We start from the raw sequence: 19,899 nt of genomic DNA on the forward strand, positions 1-19,899 counted from the left end.
GGGCTTGAACTAGTGACCTTCTTGCTGTAAGGTGATGGTGCTAACCACTGCGCCACTGCGCCGCCATAATTATTTTTATTGTTATTTTTTTATTAATATTATAATTTAGTTTTCATGTAATGTGTATCAGTTTTATGAGCAACTATTTACACACAACTTTAATACATTTATTTCAGAATAATTAGAATTTTGTTCAGAATTTTTTTATTTTGTTTTTGCTTTATTTTGAAATGTTACATTTTTGTATCTTTGTTTTATTTTTGTGTTATATCCACAGTCAAATATTATCATAATGATACAGATAAATTATTATTCAATATTTCGGTTTGCTTTAATCATTTTTTTCTCTTAATTTTAATTAATTCATTCATCCATTCATCTTCTGCCGCTTTTTTTTTTGCGGAGAGAACCCCAGACTTCCCTCTTCCCAGACACTTCCTCCAGCTCCTACGAGGAAGATCCCAAGGCGTTCCAAGGACAGCCGAGAGACATAGTCCCTCCAGCGTGTCCTGAGTCTTCCCTGAGGCCTCCTCCCGGTGGGACATGCCTGGAACACCTCCCTAGGTAGGCATCCAGGAGGGATCAGAAACAGATGCCAGAGCCACCTCAGCTGACTTCTCTCAATGTGGAGGAACAGCAGCTCTACTCCGAGCTCCTCACCCTTTCCATAAGAGTGCGCCCTGCCACCTTTCGAAGGAAACTAAACTCTGAAACTCTTTATTTTCAGATTTTGGTTTTGTTTTACTATATTATAATAGTTAGTCACGTTTATTTCCACCGTGCTTCACACACAACCCTTTACTGTAAAGAAGATAGTACTTTACAACTTAGATGAACCGAGCTCAGTGTTGTTGATGCATTCCAGTTCAATGACTATCAAAGTTATTGTCATCATTCATTAAGTTTCTCCTTTCGGTGTCAGCGCAGATAAATCCTTAATATCCTGATTATTAATAGTTGTTTACGGCAGGTTATTTATGTGGATCATTTCAGATGATTCATGTGCAGTTTGCAGTGATTTCCCTCATTAAGCCTCACCTGTTCTCAGGTCATCAATCAGACACTTCTAATTAAAGAGTTGTGGCCGATTAACCAGTTAATGAGGATGTGGAAATGAGAATAAAGCAGAGCTGAAGTTTGAGGGACAGCAGTGTGGTTTTAACTGTCTGACCGCACATAATGAGAGGTCATTCATTCAGACTCTGCTAATGAGCCGTGGGTTCACTTTATCATAATAACCCCATCACTGCGGCTTACCAAACACAGATTAACGGCTCATTCAACCTAAGGATAATAACTATAAATATATCCATAAACACAATTTTTTGCATTACCCAATTGTAACCAGCAGATTGTGCTTTGTTTCTAACGCATCTGACCAGTGAGTTCAGCTCCTTTAATTTATTTAATCAACTGAAATTAGGGATCGTTTGTGTAGTGGAATAAAAACAACACAAATTATTTTCACCAGCATGTTTAAAGTGGGCAACAAAGATGCTGAAACTATACTGGATACATGAGATACATTTATTTGTAAGGCCCATTCACACCAATCTTGATAACTCAAAATAAATACCGATAACTATTTGTGTCCACATCAGCAAACAATATCGATCTGTTTATCTTTAGATTATGCTTTTGTTGCATTAACCCCCGTGTAACCAGCAGATGTCCTCATTGTGATACATTTCTAGCACATCTGACCAGTGAATCCAGCTCGTGTAATTGGTGTAATAAAATTATTAAAACAAAATTATATATATATATATATATATATATATATATATATATATATATATATATATATATATATATATATATATATATATATATATATAAAATAAGCAAATAAGCACTCGCTACAACCGAGGTCTGCAGAAGAGCATCTCTGAACACACAACACGTCCAACCTTGAGGCGGATGGGCTACAGCAGCAGAAGACCACACCGGGTGCCGCTCCTGTCAGCTAAGAACAGGAAACTGAGGCTACAATTCACACAGACTCACCAAAACTGGACAATAGAAGATTGGAGAAACGTTGCCTGCTCTGATGAGTCTCCATTTCTGCTGACACATTCGGATGGTCGGCTCAGAATTTGGCATCAACAACATGAAAGCATGAATCCATCCGGCCAGGCACGTGCACACATAGGGCTCAACCTGTGCAGTGCACATGCCCTTTTTAGTCTTGGATAGAAAGTGCCCTTCCAAAATGATCAAAAGTGCCCCCGCGACGCGGCACACTCTCGGTCCCGCTCTTCAGTAGGCGCGTGACAACACCGGTCTGAGTACGCGCGCGACTACACAGCTTATCAGAACGCGCGCGACAACACCGCTCTTCAGTACGCGCGCACCCCCACACCCCCCCCCCCCCCCCCCGGCTCTTCAAAAAATTTATCCTGCACATGCCCTTCAGACGGTCTCTGCACGGTCCTGCATCCGGCCTTGTATCAATGGTTCAGGCTGGTGGTGGTGGTGTAATGGTGTGGGGGAGATATTTTTGGCACACTTTGGGCTAATTTGTACCAATTGAGCATCGTGTCAATGGTTCCTTAAACATGACAATGAGTTCACTGCACTCAAATGGCCTCCACAGTCACCAGATAGACCCTTTGGGATGTTATGAAACAGGGGGATTGACATCATGGATGTACCGCTGACAAATCTGCAGCAACTGTGTGATGCTATCATGTCAATATGGAGCAAAATCTCTGAGGAATATTTCCGGTACCTTGTTGAATCTACGCCACGAAGGATTAAGGCAGTTCTGAAGGCAAAAAGGGTCCAACCTGGTACTAGTAAGGTGTACCTAATAAAGTGGCCGGTGAGAGTATATCATTTAAAACATACATTTCGAATAAATAATAATTATTTTCTTAATTATTGAAATAAAAGTTTTCAATATACTAGTATTTACTTTAAAACGCAATTTAAATACTAAACTAGGCAAGTCATTGGACCAGAGTGTAGGCAATCGAAGAAAAAAATCCTAAGGTGATAATAATATTGACCTTTTAAGAAGGCTTTTATTCTAGCCAAAGTAAAAGAAATAAGACTTTCTAGTAAATTCCCAAGAAAAAAATGTAAACATAACTTGGGAAACATTTGAAAAACAATTAAAATTTCACAGGAGGGCTAATAATTTTGCCTTTAACTTCATACACACACAATTTAGTGAATAATAGATCTAATATTAATAATCATAATAATATTAAAATAATAATCCTGCACCTGTGACCTCCAGATGTACGGTGTCCTGCTCGTAGTTTTCCCCCAGAGCGACGTGGCATCTGAAGGTCCCGCTGTCGTTGTATCTGAGTCGCGAGAGCTCCAGGGAAGCGTTCAGCTGGTTTTTGGAGTATCCGGGCAGACGGAGGCGTCCTGCGAATGCCTGGTGGACCCGCAGCACCCCATCCCGAGCCGACACCACCGTCCGCTGCTGCGCTCCAGACCCGTGGGTCCAGTGGATGAAGGGCCCATGAGGAGGAGAGGATGCTGCGGCCGGGAGAGTGAAAACACATGGCAGGAGGACAGAGGAGGACAGGGGACGGCGGAGAGGAGGAGCAGTGACCCGCCGCACCGTCACTGCAGACTCAGATGAACACACACCTGAACACACACACACACACACAGACAGACAGAGGAGGAGAATATGGTTATGTGATGCATTCAACTGCATATACTATGTTGCTGTTATTTTTGTTGTGGAATTGTTTTTGAGGATTTTTTAATATACTATTTTATTTATTGGGCAGCACAATCGCCTCACAGCAGGAGAATCGCTGGTTCAAGGCCTTGGCTGGGTCAGTTCGCGTGTCTGTGTGGAGTTTGAATGTTCTGCTCATGTTGCCGTGGGTTTCCTCCGGGCGATCCGGTTTCCTCCATGTGGTATAGAAGAATTGGCTAAGCTAAATTGTTTGTAGTGTACGTGTGCGAATGAGAGTGTATAGTCGTTTCCCAGTAATGGGTTGCAGCTGGAAGGGCATCTGCTTTGTAAAACATATGCTGGATAAGTTGTCGGTCCATTCCGCTGTGGCGACCCCAGATTAATAAAGTGACTAAGGCGAAAAAAAAAAATGTATGAATGAATGAATACATTTTATTTATTTATTTATTTATTTCCATTTGGCACAAGAAAATAATGACGTTATACATTTTGAATGTATTAATTGAATTACATTTTTAATGTTTTAATTTTTAATGTTTTAATTTAATTAAATTTTAATAAAGTAAATAAAAATAAATAAAAATAAAACATTAATAATTCAATCAAATTAATAAAATAAAAATTTATATCTTTAAATTAAATTAAATTTATTTAATTCATTAAAATAAATTCATTTAAATAAATTAAATTAAATTAAATTAAATTAAATTAAATTAAATTAAATGTTTTGTAATTAGTTTAATTTAACTAAAAGTTATAACTATTTCCCAAGGGAATAAGTAGGGGACAATATTAAATGGTACTTTTATTTATTTTATTTTAGTGAACATTTATTTAAATAACAAAAAAAATATATAATTTGTGTTTTGCAACTGTTATTACCTATTAATTTACTTTGTGTATGAGTTATTAGCATTATGTTAATTGTGCTCTACAGAGTGTTTTTCTTTTTAATTTAAGCAAACTATGACATAAATACTTTAACATTTTTGTAAAAAAAAACATTAGTAGTTTTAATTAATCTAGTTTGTACTAGATGTTAATTAAAATTATTTGTGAAAATATTTTTTATGCCATTTATTTTATTATTTATTACTACAGTCTTCAGTGTCACATGATGATCCTTAAGAAATCATTATAATATTATGATCTGATTATCAAAAAACATTGATTATTATTATTATTAGCAATATTTCAAAAAATTATACTTTTGCACTTTATTTAAAAAAATATCCTTCAATTAAAAGATTGCTTATACTTGTGTAACTTTAATGCCTCCCTGATTAATAAAAGTATTAGTTTCTTTTAAAGATAGTTATTATTGTTCTTCTTATTATTATTGTTGTTATTATCATTGTTGCTATTATTATTATTGTTACTGTTTTTATTATTCTTGTTATCATTATTATTTTTGTGATGTAAATGTAAAGAAGAAAGGCGGAGCCTAAAAATAAAGCCACACCCCCAACTAAATATTCAGTTTCAGTTGGAAATCTGTCATCATACTCAAATAAAAGTCTGCAAATACTTCCAGTTCACACAGACTTACTACTTTTATCACAAATGCAATGAACTTATCACGTGACCGTGAAGACATTAATAATGATTTTTATTATTTTTATTTTTTAATCAAATAATTCTGTAAACAAGCACTAATATTGATAACAATAAGACTCGCATTATATACATATAATGATTTATGTCATACTTTACAATAAGGTTTAATTAGTTAAAGTATTCACTAACATAAACGAATAATGAACAATACTTGTACAGCATTAATTAATCATAGTTTAACATTTACTAATGCATTATTAACATGCTAATGCATTTAGAGTGAACAAACTAACAACGAATGACTTTATTTTCATTAAAATAAACAAACGTAATAAATGCTGTTATGAATGTGCTGCTCATTGTTTGTGATGTTAATAAATACATTAACTACTGTTTAATACTACCACTTTATTGTAAAGTGTTACCATTATTTCTGAAGGATAATACGAGACTAAATACTTCAGTAAAGCTGCTGAAAACTCTTCTTACGATCTCATGAATGAATTCAACGTCAATGTCAATTTTATTTATATAGTACTACTGTTTGTTTGTTTGCTTTATTTATAGAGCACATTTAAAAACAACAGATGTTGACCAAAGTGCTTCACAAAAACACCAGCATAGAAAATCTATACCTATATATAAAAATAAGGAAAATATATCAAACAGATTAAAATGAATTCATTACAATCAAAAGGCAAGAGACAGAAGGAGATTTTTTTTAGATAAGACTTAAAAGCACCAAGTGAAAAGCATGACCTAATATGTAAAGGCAGACCATTCATGCACAGTCAGGGGGCTACAGCAGAAAAAGCCCTGTCACCTCTTGATTTCAACCGTGTTTTGGGGACAACTAGCTGAAACTTGTTTTCCGACTTGATTGGCCTCAATGAAGTGTGCCAGTGAAGAAGCTCAGAGATGTAAATAGGTGCCAGACCATTCAAACTTTTAAAAACTAGTAGCAATAACTTATATTGAATCCTAAATGGGACTGGGAACCAGTGAAAAGATGATAAAACTGGTGAGATACTAGAAATTTTTTTGTCCCAGTTCAAAGCCTAGCAGCTGCATTTTGACTCATCTGCAGGCGTGCAATCGATGCCTGTGAAACTCCTGAATACAGTTACAGAAGTCCAATCTATACATAATAAAAACATTGATGATGGTTTACAGCTCTTTAGAACAGGGCTTTCCAAACTTTTCAGCCTGCGACCCCCAATATGACGATGCCAGTCAGGGCCGGCCCGTGGCATAGGCAGTATAGGCAAATGCTAAGGGCGCTGTACATCCAGGGGGCGCCAGAAATGAGCGGGGTTAAGTTTGTTTTGTTTTCAATATTCCTGACAGACATTCAGTGATAGATGGCAATAACTCAAAAACCTCTTACCCTAAAAAGATCTAAAGTGTGTTTCCTACAAAAAGACAAAGCTGGTTATGTTTCACAGCTGTCCTTAGCCTGGGATATGAGCTTGCGCGAAGTGGGGCTCTCCGTAAGGCACCGTCGGAAAAGTGCTTCTTTTTTCGTTTTTTTTTTTTTTTTTTTTGCTCTATCCTGCGTGTTTTACTTTAAACACAACTAATTTTCTCTTAAATGAGCACAACAGTTACTAAAGTAGTCGAATGCTTCATTCATTCATTCATTATAGATCTGTGCATTCTTACATGAACACCTCTGTTCTCAAACAAAACACAATGAGAGATTAATTTGCTGCTCTTCACTAAATAACTACAGTAACTTTAATCAATATGCAAATACAATTAAAAGCTAAATAGATTTTATAGCTTTATTTAATTTCGGTATAGGCCATTGATTTTAAGAAGTTAAACCTTTTATTTTATTGTCAATATTTTCTATTGTTTGCTCTGTATTCTATCATTTGAAGCTATTTGTTGTCCCATATTTTAACATCCCAACGTTGATAGATATGACATAACATTGCTAATCATTACATAGCTATAGTGCTATCGGTTAGTTTTAACATCAGCTAATGTTATGGAAGGGCATAGATGTTTTGGAAAATAGTAATATTAATGTAACTACCCCATCATTCCTTCCTCAAGCAAATGTGTAAATGTTAGATCTATTCAGCAATAATGTTAATTGCATTGGCATATTTATCTGACGTTTTCCCAGCTTGTAGTAGTCGATCAAAAAGCTATTTAGCTTCTTATGACTTTACACTAGCAGTGGAATTTACTGCAATGTGACGGGGGGCACCTGAAATCTTGCCTAGGGTGCCAAATTGGTTAGGGCCGGGCCTGATGCCAGTGACTCGCGACCCCCAATATCCTGGTTATGAATACAGAAACCTTGCATGCAATGTCACACAAATACCAATACACCCAGGTATATTCTTCTATTAATGTCAGTGCTTTAAATGGGCCAGAAACTTTAACCTGGTGTTATAAAAATCAATCTGCTGCATCTTACGCGATTGCTGTGTCTTTAATATAATGTAATTACCACTGGGGTCGCAATCCAATAGAAGTAGTAACTATAAGCTACTATAGTAACTATATAGTAATTATAAACGACTATATTTTTTCTCTTCAGTAGGTTATGGATAAAATATGGTCATTCTTATATGATTTAATAATAATAAATAGATTTTTTTAAATCACCAGGCGACCCTCATTCATTGTTCCGTGACCCCTCGAGGGGTCCCGACCCCCACTTTGAGAACCCCTGCTTTAGAAGAGAGAAAAGGCTTCAATTTGGCAATCTTCCTTAACTGATAGAAACCACTTTTGATGACTGAATTTATTTGCTTGTCGAACTTTAACTCAGTGTCAAAAGTAACTCCAAATTTTTTTGCGTGACTGTGGACCTTAGGCTTGATCGAACCAAATTGATTAATAGTAGATTCACAGACACTCGGAGGGCCAAACACAAGTACTTCAGTACTTTTATACACAACCAAAGGTTGACCAATGTGCTGAACAATACAAATCACAAAGAACAAGTATAAAATTATCGCTAAAACAAACAATTCTCACTGATAAAATGCCAAATCAAAAAGGTAAGTTTTCTTACCTTAAAACCTAGATTTTTTTATTAAAGAATGCAAATATACAACCACAATCAGGAGATCGATATAAGAGGCATACAAAGGAGAAAAATACCAATTACATTAGTTGCAGAAAGAGAAAAGATGAACAAAACAAAGGAAGGGGTGAGTAAATTACAATTGTATAAAAGTGTAAAGCGTTCTAACTCAAATCAGAGTCAATAGACAACAGTTCTTCATGTAGAACCAGGAATCTGACACATTTTTTTGTTTTTACACATACGGAAAGATTTGAGCAGTGAGTCAACTTCAATTAGAAAATGTCAAAAAGTAGGGACTGAAGCCATGCATTTTTGCTTATGTTAAAAAAAATAATTCAAACAAGATAAAAAAGTTGAAGATAAATTCTTTAGATTTATGTGAAGATTCTGAGTAATAACAAACAATTTCTTTTACATTTACATTTACATTTAGTCATTTAGCAGACGCTTTTATCCAAAGCGACTTACAAATGAGGACAAGGAAGCAACTTACACAACTAGAAGAGCAACAATGAATAAGTGCTGTAGGCAAGTTTCAGGTCTGTAAAGTCTAAGAAGGAAAGTATTAGTACTTTTTTTTGCAGTTAGTGTGGTATCCAGAGAGGCAATTGCAGATTAGGAAGGGAAGTGGAGACTAAATAGTTGAGTTTTTAGTCGTTTCTTGAAAGTAGCAAGTGACTCTGCTGTTCTGATGCAGTTAGGGAGTTCATTCCAGCAACTGGGCAGATTGAGCGTGAGCGTTCGCGAAAGTGATTTCTTCCCTCTCTGGGATAGAACCACGAGGCGACGTTCATTCACAGAACGCAAGTTTCTGGAGGGCACATACATCTGCAGAAGTGAGAGCAGATAAGAAGGAGCAAAGCCAGAAGTCACTTTGTAGGCAAACCTCAGAGCTTTGAATTTGATGCGAGCAGCAACTGGCAGCCAGTGCAAACGGATGAGCAGCAGAGTGACATGTGCTCTTTTAGGTTCATTAAAGACCACTCGTGCTGCTGCGTTCTGGAGCAGCTGAAGAGGCTTGATAGAGTTAGCCTGGCAAGTTGAGACTTCTTTGCACAATCTTTTAAACTAAAAGATTGTGCAAAGGAGGGGAGTTTAAATAACGATAGAGGTCAAACCAAAATTTCTGAACAAATTCACACGTACAAAATATATTAAAGTTTCAGCATCCTTAGTTTAGATTTAAAAACAGACAGAGATGATATATACCTAATATAGAGGGGCAGAGCATTCCACAAGGTAAGACCAGCTACTGCGAAAGCCCGGTCACCCCTGCATTTCAGCCAAGACTTTGGGATGTATAATAGTCTCTGGTTAGAAGACCGAAGAGACCGACCAGGCTGATCAACAGGTCTGACAGGTAGGAAGGAGCTAGGCCATTTAGAGATTTAAAAACAAGGATAATTCAAGTTTTAAAAATATGGAAATTATAAACTACAATACCAGTTCACTATTTTTTACTGTATCAAACACAGCCTCGGTGAACAGAAGAAACAAAAGCACAAAACCTCCCTGATAACAGCTCTTTCCCCCCAGCAGACTGACACAAACATGTGTTCAGTTCAAGAGGAAAGGTTATCCTGTCCAAAAACTGTGATAGCGCTGTATCTCCGGCATTTATTTACAGCGAGACTCTCTCTGAACACCTTTCCCACTGCTCTTCACACACACAGATGCTGTTCACAGATATCGAGAGTGTAAATAAGCTGGAAAAAAGTGAGAAACGGAGACGAATATTCACTCTAATCCACTCGCTCCCGGTCTACCCAAACCATCTGTACACGCAAACGCACAGAAAATCAACCCCGTCTGCTTGACTGCGTATAGATTTAGGGATGAGTGTCTCGCAGCGCTGGAATAATGATATCAGTGATGAATCTGCATTTAGATGGCCTGGATTAACACCCGCAGCTCTGTCTTTGTGCAGAAAACCAAGACATTTTCCTCCATTATGAGACACAAACTCAAACATGTGCGGCTGCATTTTAACTAAACATGCCTGATTCACTACAAAACACAAGCAAAATGAAAATGCCATTATTATTATTATTATTATTATTATTATTACACTTTTTCTCAGTGGCTTTGGTGCGTTTCTCACAACACTATTCACATTTGATCAACAGTTAATGCATTTCTCAAAACAATTAGTCATTTGTGCACATCCTAGTAGCAGTTTCTCATTCCTTCCAACGAATTGCGAATGCTTTTGGACATTCATCAGTTGCTTTCATACAACTCTCTGCTGTTTATAACATTATCATTTGCTTATGTCATGTCAGTCAAAATGAACTAAACTTGTGAATGTTGAATAGTCACTCCATTTAAAACTAACAGTCCTCATTGCAGCAGTTCAAAGCGAGCATCAGAATGGGGAAGAAAGAGGATTTAAGTGACTTTGACTGTGGCATGGTTGTTGGTGCCAGACAGGCTGGTCTGAGTATTTCAGAAACTGCTGATCTACTGGGATTTTCACGCACAATCATCTCTAGGGTTTACAGAGAATGATCCGACAAAGAGGAAATATCCAGTGAGCAGCAGTTCTGTGGGCGCAAATGCCTGGTTGAGGTCAGAGGTCAGAGGAGAATGGCCAGACTGGTTCCAGCTGATAGAAAGGCAACAGTAACTCAAATAAGCACTCGCTACAACCGAGCTCTGCAGAAGAGCATCTCTGAACACACAACACGTCCAACCTTGAGGCGGATGGGCTACAGCAGCAGAAGAGCACACCGGGAGCCGCTCCTGTCAGCTAAGAATAGGAAACTGAGGCTACAATTCACACAGACTCACCAAAACTGGACAATAGAAGATTGGAGAAACGTTGCCTGCTCTGATGAGTCTCCATTTCTGCTGCCACATTCAGATGGTCGGCTCAGAATTTGGCATCAACAACATGAAAGCATGGATCCATCCTGCCTTGTATCAGCGGTTCAGGTTGGTGGTGGTGGTGTAATGGTGTGGGGGAGATTTTCTCGGCACACTTTGGGCTCAATAGTACCAATTGAGCATCAACACCACAGCCTACCAGAGTATTGCTGCTGACCATGTCCATCCCTTTATGACCACAGTGTCTCCATCTTCTGATGGCTACTTCCAGCAGGATAACGCACCATGTCATAAAGCGTGAATCATCTCAGACTGGTTTCTTGAATATGACAATGAGTTCACTGTACTCAAATGGCCTCCACAGTCACCAGAGCTCAATCCAATAGAGCACCTTTGGGATGTGGTGGAACTGAGATTGGCATCATGGATGTGCAGCCGACAAATCTGCAGCAACTGTGTGATGCTATCATGTCAATATAGAGCAAAATCTCTGAATATTTCCAGTACCTTGTTGAATCTATGCCACAAAGGAGTAAGGCAGTTCTGAAGGTAAAAGAGGGTCCAACCCGGTACTAGTAAGGTGTACCTAATAAAGTGGCCGGTGAGTAATAAATAAATATGTAAATATAGATGTAAATAAAACATATTGAAAATAATTTAATCTTATTATAATAACTTCATAAAAAATTATAATGCTGTTTTAATTTATATATATATATTTTATTTTACCATTAATATTGTGCATTTTTATTAATGATATATATAAAAATAAATGTATTTTGGGTTGAAATATTTGTATGTTGTTGACAAGTTTCATTGGATTTATCCTCATACCAAACATGAGTATACAACACAATTACAATTACCCACAGCCTCAAAAATCAATCCTGCCAGAGGTTTTCAGAAATGAGATGCCATCACACACACACACATACACACACACGCACATCCAGAAGGGGGTATACAGATTAATGTATTATTAATGTAACGGAATAACCTTTCCCAGCTCCAAATACACACACACACACACACACACACACACACATCAGCAGCAGCACCTGCAGTAGTTTACACCTCTCAGCCTCACCATCCATAACCATGGCAACCGCTGCTTGGTAACCAGGAGCAACGGGAGGCTGGAGCTCGATACGCTAAATCTGATTGAAGAGGAGTGAAGCCGTCCAAACACTGGCTTCAGCAGCTGATGGAGGACATTCATTCATTCAATCAGCGTAGTCCCTCTATTACTCTGGGGTCGCCACAGCGGAATGAACCACCAACCTATCTAGGACATGTTTTACGCAGCGGATGCCCTTCCAGCTGCAACCCATCACTGGGAAACACCCATACATTCACATTAAGATTCATACACTTTGGAAAATTTCTAGCTTAGCCAGTTCCCCTACAGCACATGTGTTTGGACTGGGGGGGAAACCGGAGCACCCGGAGGAAACACAGAGAGAACATTCAAACTCCACACAGAAATGCCAACTGACCCAGCCGGGACTCGAGTCAGCAACCTTCTTGCTGTGCAGCGATCGTGTTACCCACTGTATTTGTGTGTGTTGTGTGTGAAATCAATCTTCTGAACTCATATTCCCTCATCACTTCAGTCTCAGCTACTTGGACACTCTATCTGTATTTGTTGTGAAGAGAATCCGAGTGCCGTCTGTCTGTGTAAAACCCTCTGCCATCATTCTGGTGAGATGTGGGCCACTTCCAAATCTCTGATATTCTGATCTCCAGAGAACATTTCAATGCGAAAAAACTAAGTAAGCAAAGCAGCAACTAACAAAAACCTTTATTTTGCTCTAAAAATGACTACTATTAATGAACTATTAGGTGTCATTGAGGGAGCAGATGCACCAGTCGCTAAAAACTATATACAATATAGTTCATATCATATCATATAGATACAATATTTTAGGCAATTCTGAATTAAAAGACACGATTTGTTATGCACTTTGAATGTAGGAGGACAATTTTAATGATCATAATCAGCTTTATTAGACACCATATGAAAGCTAATATCCAAAAATGCATAGTAGAATCAACGTAAGGCAGTTTTCAGCATCATTCAGCACTAAACGCACTTATAGACTCTCTATACAGTTAATGCATGAGAAAAACAGAGAGAGAATGAATGCAACAGATGCTGCTTCTTGAGATTAATTAACACTCAGGCAGGAGGAATGAGAGCATGTGATTATGTCTACAAATAAGCTTCTGTAGGCATGCTCACTATGGGTTGTAATGGCCACAGTTGGAGAGGCAGTGAATTTTCGGCCGCGGAAAAAAAAAAGAGTTTCAAAGGGCTCAATTTTAACGATCTAGGCACAAAAACATAAAGGAGCATGTTCAAATCCACTTTTGCTTTTTTTAGGGATGGAAGAATAGGTTCTGCGCCCCGGTGCATGGTTTAACAGGGTTGTGCTTATTCTCTAAATGAGTTCTGGGTGTGTTTTGAGCATCACCTGCATTAAACCAATCAGTCTCATCTCCCATTCCCTTTAAGAGTCAGTTGCGTCATCTTATGGCGCATTTGCTATTTACATGGTAAACTTTGTAAGTGTAAAAACTGAACGCTTTACTAGTGAGAAAACAGTTTAACAGAGCATCTGCAGCGCAAGGATAAAGAACGAGCCTCCTCCATTCTGTCTCTTTATTTTTACTCTTTACTTCTTTACTTTGGTGGAGTAAGGAAACGGTGGAAACTCACTCCACTGAACACATCCATTAGCCCACATTTTTAATTATGTTTAAGTGCAAAGGTTTGTTTCAAAACTACTTCTAAATTCAGTTCTAATCTCCAGCAAAGGAATAAATGAACAATAATAATAAAGTGTGGTCAAATATTCAAACAAATGTCCTGTTCTCATACCCCATATGATGATGCAGACGTCTCCAAAACTCGACAGGTTGACAAATATACACTTGTTTTTATTAATACAAATGTAATAATAATAACATTATACAGATGCAGATCGTCATGAATAAACAGAAAAAGGGCATGGAGGCATGAAGAAGGCATGGAGGCAGTGGTTTTTATATTTATGTAGAAAAAAATCATTTTTGTATCATTTTAAACCCTTAAATGTTTTCATCTGTGTGTGTGTGTATATGTATATATATATATATATATATATATATATATATATATATATATATATATATATATATATATATATATATATATATATATATATATTTATTTATTTATTTATACAACAGTTCTGTCTGGTTCTCAAATCTGATGGGCTTATGGCCGTGCGATATTCTGCAATATCAGAACTCCTACAGCCTCTTTACCCTTTGTGTATTACTCCGCTCACATACAGCCAGCAAATAGCAGACACTACAGATCTAAAGTTTAAAAGATGCTTTTAACTGTTTTAACAGCTGTTTAACTGTCAGCTTATGATTTGAATCCAATGCAGAAGAAAGTAGTTCCTCATACAAAAGGGTTTTTGAGACTCTCTGTGTTTGATTTTGTTTTTATATACACACTTATGTCATCAAATTGTTGCATAAACGCAATATCACACTCGTAGCAGTGCGATATGGCTGTACAGTATATCGGCACTGGTGGGGGCACTAAGGCACGAGGCCGCACGCGTCCCACCAGTGCCGATATACAGCCATATCACACTGCTACTTATGTGATATTGCTCATATATATATATATATATATATATATATATATATATATATATATATATATATATATATATATATATATATATATATATAGTGACTTGGGATCCTTTAATTGGATGATCATGATTAGCTAACGTGGACCAGCTGGGTCAATCATGAGCACAGGCTCCTCTTGAAATTAGTTTAAAATTAAACTTCACGTAAAACATGCAGTTTTCTGCTAAATGGTTACATTAATTGAGTATAATATATTTTCATTTCATTACATTTTCATTTCAAGTGGAATCCAATGTACAAAATAAGATAAACTTGAGTGAGTGCTTCATTTTCCCTGTAACACACCTCCTTTCTAACCTGAACAGCCACGGTTTCCACAGAGTGGTGCAAATGGATTTGCTATTAAAACATCGTGGAGCAAAACGTGAAAATTATTGTTTCGCTGGTCTAAAAATAGCAACAAACACTTCTTGCATCTTATTGCACCGAGTTTATGATAGGGCCCTAAAACTAAAAGTGCACTAAAATTACAAAAGCATAAAACTTAAAATAAAAAAATGAGGTGAGGGGGGGGGGGGGGTTGTAAACATAAAATATTGAGATAATTGGGGTACAATTTTAAAATAAAAATTATATTAACAATATTAAATGCAATATTATTGAAATATACACAAGACTATATTCATAAATATTTTTTTTACTTTTTTATATTATTTAACAATAGCATTACAGCTAAACAGAAATATAAAAGAGAATTATATAGAATTGAAAAGAAAATTAAGTAAAAAAAAAAAAGGTAATATCAATTTTTATTAAATACTACTGGTGCTAAAGCTAAATGGAAAATAAAACCTCAGCCCTTTGGTAGATCATTTTAAAACACTCACATTTCTGAAAACAAAACAATGTTTTACTTTCTAGGAAATGCTTCTTGATTTAAGTGATTTTAAGTGAAATTTTAACTGCAGAAAAGAATAGCCGTTTTCAATAGCCGAGATCAACATCCCATAATGCAGTTCACGACCACAAATAGACATGTGTGAATCGCAAAATAAGGAAAACTGCTAATTTACAGATATTTTGTACACTTCCCTGCTGAAAAATCCAGCTTAAACCAGCCTAGGCTGGTTGGCTGGTTTTAGCTGGTCGACCAGCCTGGTTTTAGAGGGGTTTTGGCCATTTCCAGGCTGGTTTCCAACCATTTCCAGCCTGGTCCTAGCTGGTCAGGCTGGAAAATAACCAGCCAAATCCAGCTAAAACCAGCTCAACCAGCATGGTTGAAGCTGGATATAGCTGGTTTTGGCTGGACTCCCAGCTTGGCTAGGCTGATTAAGCTGGTTTTAGCTGGTCATCTCCCAGCCTGACCAGCTAAGACCAGGCTGGAAATGGCTGGAAACCAGCCTGGAAGTGGCCAAAACCCCTCTAAAACCAGCCTGGTCGACCAGCTAAAACTAGCCAACCAGCCTAGGCTGGTTTAAGCTGGATTTTTCAGCAGGGAGGGCCCTAAAACTAAAAGTGCACTAAAATTACAAAAGCATAAAACTTAAAATAAAAAAAATGAGGTGAAGGGGGGGGGGGGGGGGGTGTAAACATAAAATATTGAGATAATTGGGGTACAATTTTAAAATAAAAATTATATTAACAATATTAAATGCAATATTATTGAAATATACATAAGACTATATTCATAAATATATATTTTTTACTTTTTTATATTATTAAACAATAGCATTACAGCTAAACAGAAATATAAAAGAGAATTATATAGAATAGAAAAGAAAATTAAGTTAAAAAAAAAAAGGTAATATCAATTTTTATTAAATACTACTGGTGCTAAAGCTAAATGGAAAATAAAACCTCAGCCCTTTGGTAGATCATTTTAAAACACTCACATTTCTGAAAACAAAACAATGTTTTACTTTCTAGAAAATGCTTCTTGATTTAAGTGATGTTAAGTGAAATTTTAACTGCAGAAAAGAATAGCCGTTTTCAATAGCTGAGATCAACATGCACATAATGCAGTTCACGACCACAAATAGACATGTGTGAATCGCAAAATAAGGAAAACTGCTAATTTACAGATATTTTGTACACTTTACATGAGTATAAACCACTGTTCTCGCTGTCAGCAGCGTGTTGACCCGTCTGATGTGCATGAAAATACTATTAGCTCTTATTCTTATGCACAGAATTCGTCCGTCACCTAAAAACGTTTAAACGCTTGAGCGCATCAGTGCGTGTGTGAGAGACGCAGCAAACGCTTCACAGGCCAAATGTTTTCTCTGGCAGCTTCAGTTTCATTAGGCTCTTTAGCGATGGGTGGCCGCTTTGAAGGATGATGGGAAAATCTCTGCCTCCTGCCAGGCCGATTTATGACCTCTGTACATCCTTCAGAGCGGACGTCAGGATACACCAGCGGCTCAGATAAAGAGCTCGCTATTTACTGAGAGGATACTAGTAAAATGTAAAAACTGCAGACTTCGAGTAATAAAGCTCAAGGACTTTCAGAAGGACATGAGTGTTTTTAAAACCTTAGCTGCATGATCAGAAAAACACTTTATGTCTTCATAACACTAACACAAATCAAGGTCAGTTTAATTAATGTAATGTACGCAGGGCTTGACATTAAATCTTTAGATCACCAGCCACAGTGGCTAGTAGTTTTCCAACGTTACTAGCCGCTCTGCATTTTCACTAGCCACAATTTTGTTGTTGGGAAAATATTTTATATATGGATAAATATGATTTTGACATGCTAAAATGACTTGATTTAGATTTTGTGTTTTTTTCCACATGCTTCCTCATTCATTTCATGTTTTGTGTGTCGTGCATGAGCAAATAGGTCATGGTTTCATACTTTTTCACTGCAGTTTTTATTTCATATGACTTTTCAGAGCTCAAAATTTAAGGATTTACCAAATTTATCTCTGACCACACACAAAAATAAATTATTTCTTAGCCACAAATTATAAATTTGTCAAAACAAGCTAAATACAGAGGTATACTATACTTTGTATTTAATAAAACATTTCTTTAAAATAACAACGAAAAACTATTAAGAATTCATTCATTCATTAATTTTCTTGTCGGCTTAGTCCCTTTATTAATCCGCAAGGATTCCGCTGTGGCGACCCCAGATTAATAAAGGGACTAAATGAATAGAAAATGACAATGAATAAATTAATATTATTTTTTTTTTAAAAATCTATTATTTATTATTTGTATTTTTCCCCTTGTTTCTCCCTTAAAAAAAGAGAAATAAAAAATATAAGTATATAGTATAAAAACAGAACTCACCAAAGTTCGCTGAAAACACCAGCAGAACCACTAGAACCTTTATCCCACCAGCTTCAACATGAAACATCGTGACCCTGAGGACAGAAAGAACAAACAGAAAATGAAAACTGTAATATCAACATGTGTGAACACCACTGGCGATAAGAAAATGAGCAGGTTTGAGTGTGTATAAAAACAAAACAGCACTGAGGCACCTGTTAAAATATAAAATAAATGCAGTATAATGAAGATTAATGTACAAGATAGTAACTTCTAGTAACCATTAAGACCACACCGACCACCATGCAACACCCAAGTAACCATTCTGAACTGCAAAGTGATTTAGTAACACATTAGCAACCAGCCAGATCTACTTGCATAGTAACCCTTCTTCCGACCCTTCTTATCTGAACATGCAGCTCAACTCCTTGTTCAAGCTCTTGTTCTCTCCAGACTGGACTATTGCAACTCTCTACTAGCCGGGCTTCCAGCTAACTCTATCAAGCCTCTTCAACTGCTCCAGAATGCAGCAGCACGAGTGGTCTTCAATGAACCTAAAAGAGCACATGTCACTCCGCTGCTAGTCCGTTTGCACTGGCTGCCAGTTGCTGCTCGCATCAAATTCAAAGCTCTGATGTTTGCCTACAAAGTGACTTCTGGCTTTGCTCCTTCTTATCTGCTCTCACTTCTGCAGATGTATGTGCCCTCCAGAAACCTGCGTTCTGTGAATGAACGTCGCCTCGTGGTTCCATCCCAAAGAGGGAAGAAATCACTTTCCCGAACTCTCGCATTCAATCTGCCCAGTTGGTGGAATGAACTCCCTAACTGCATCAGAACAGCAGAGTCACTCGCTACTTTCAAGAAACGACTAAAAACCCAACTATTTAGTCTCCACTACACTTCCTAATCTGCAATTGCCTCTCTGAATATCACACTAACTGTACAAAAAAAAAATAATAATACTAATACTACTAATACTTCCCTTCTTAGACTTTACAGACCTGAAACTTGCCTACAGCACTTATTCATTGTTGCTCTTGGTTGTGTAAATTGCTTCCTTGTCCTCATTTGTAAGTCGCTTTGGATAAAAGCGTCTGCTAAATGACTAAATGTAAATGTAATCAAATAGTAATATATTTGCAACAATCCATACATTCCCACAACCACATATCAATAACTTAGGCCCATACCCAATTCTACCCCTTAAGGCTGATTTATACTTCTGCATTAAGCGCACGCGTATGCTACGGCCAGTGGTGGACAGAGTACTGAAAAATCATACTCAAGTAAAAGTACCATAACTTGCCTTAAAAATGTAGTGCAGGTAGAGTAAAAGTATCTGTTGTAAATATTACTCAAAGTATGAGTAAAAGTAGACCATTCAAAAGTACTGAAGAGTAGTGAGTATTACACCGTGTAAAGCTGATGCATTTACATGTATAATGTGAATGTGTGTAAACATAACATTCTGTAGTGCATCTAGGTATTGCCCAGCAGGCACACCTCATAAGACGTTAATATTAGGTTAGATTAAGGTTGTGATGTCAGGTGACCAAAATTCAGCGTCTTAAGCAAGTGTGCCGCAAGCCTGTGTTTGAGTGAAGGTCTCAGCCGTTACATCGCCCCCTGGGGGCTGGCTGCAGTACAAGTCATAAAGCCCGCCTCCTCCGTGTTAATGAAGGAGACTTGAGCCCAAATAAAAAAATTTATTACACTTGCAATAAAATGTCCCGAAAGATGGTTCTGGTCGATTAAGGCACTGGTTATTGTGCTGAAATAGCTGCAGATCTTCATTTTTGTAAACAGTTTAATGCTGGGCGTGTCATCGTGATTGACAGCTGTGATTGACAGTTTCTCAAAGCAGTGCGTC

At 37.2% G+C, this 19,899-nt stretch overlaps 2 protein-coding genes and 1 long non-coding RNA gene across 20 annotated transcripts in view; 1 reads left to right on the forward strand and 2 right to left on the reverse strand.

Moving 5' to 3' along the window:
• btbd2b (BTB domain containing 2b) overlaps positions 1–19,899 on the reverse strand; it is a 1,074,195-nt gene that overhangs the window by 486,052 nt on the left and 568,244 nt on the right. The gene's annotated exons all lie outside the window — the stretch shown is intronic.
• The window catches only part of ncana (neurocan a), a 186,307-nt gene that overhangs the window by 68,141 nt on the left and 98,267 nt on the right, over positions 1–19,899 (reverse strand). For all 18 annotated transcript variants that reach the window (XR_015479144.1, XR_015479140.1, XR_015479146.1 and 15 more), the window contains 2 exons: positions 18,051–18,124; positions 3,232–3,609 (listed from right to left, as the gene is read on the reverse strand). Coding sequence is in view for 6 of the 18 variants with exons in the window: in XM_087241639.1 (XP_087097765.1) it covers positions 3,232–3,609; positions 18,051–18,124 (452 nt within the window). In the remaining 12 variants the exon portion in view is untranslated. The remainder of the gene's footprint in view (positions 1–3,231; positions 3,610–18,050; positions 18,125–19,899) is intronic.
• LOC147846575 (uncharacterized) lies at positions 5,295–11,116 on the forward strand. Its single transcript, XR_015479254.1, has 3 exons — positions 5,295–6,456; positions 7,494–8,664; positions 8,858–11,116. It is a non-coding gene; the product is annotated as an uncharacterized LOC147846575 (long non-coding RNA).

This window comes from Danio rerio, chromosome 2 (genome assembly GCF_052040795.2).
Source record: "Danio rerio strain M-AB ecotype USA chromosome 2, GRCz13ab, whole genome shotgun sequence".
Taxonomy (NCBI): Eukaryota; Metazoa; Chordata; class Actinopteri; order Cypriniformes; family Danionidae; genus Danio; species Danio rerio.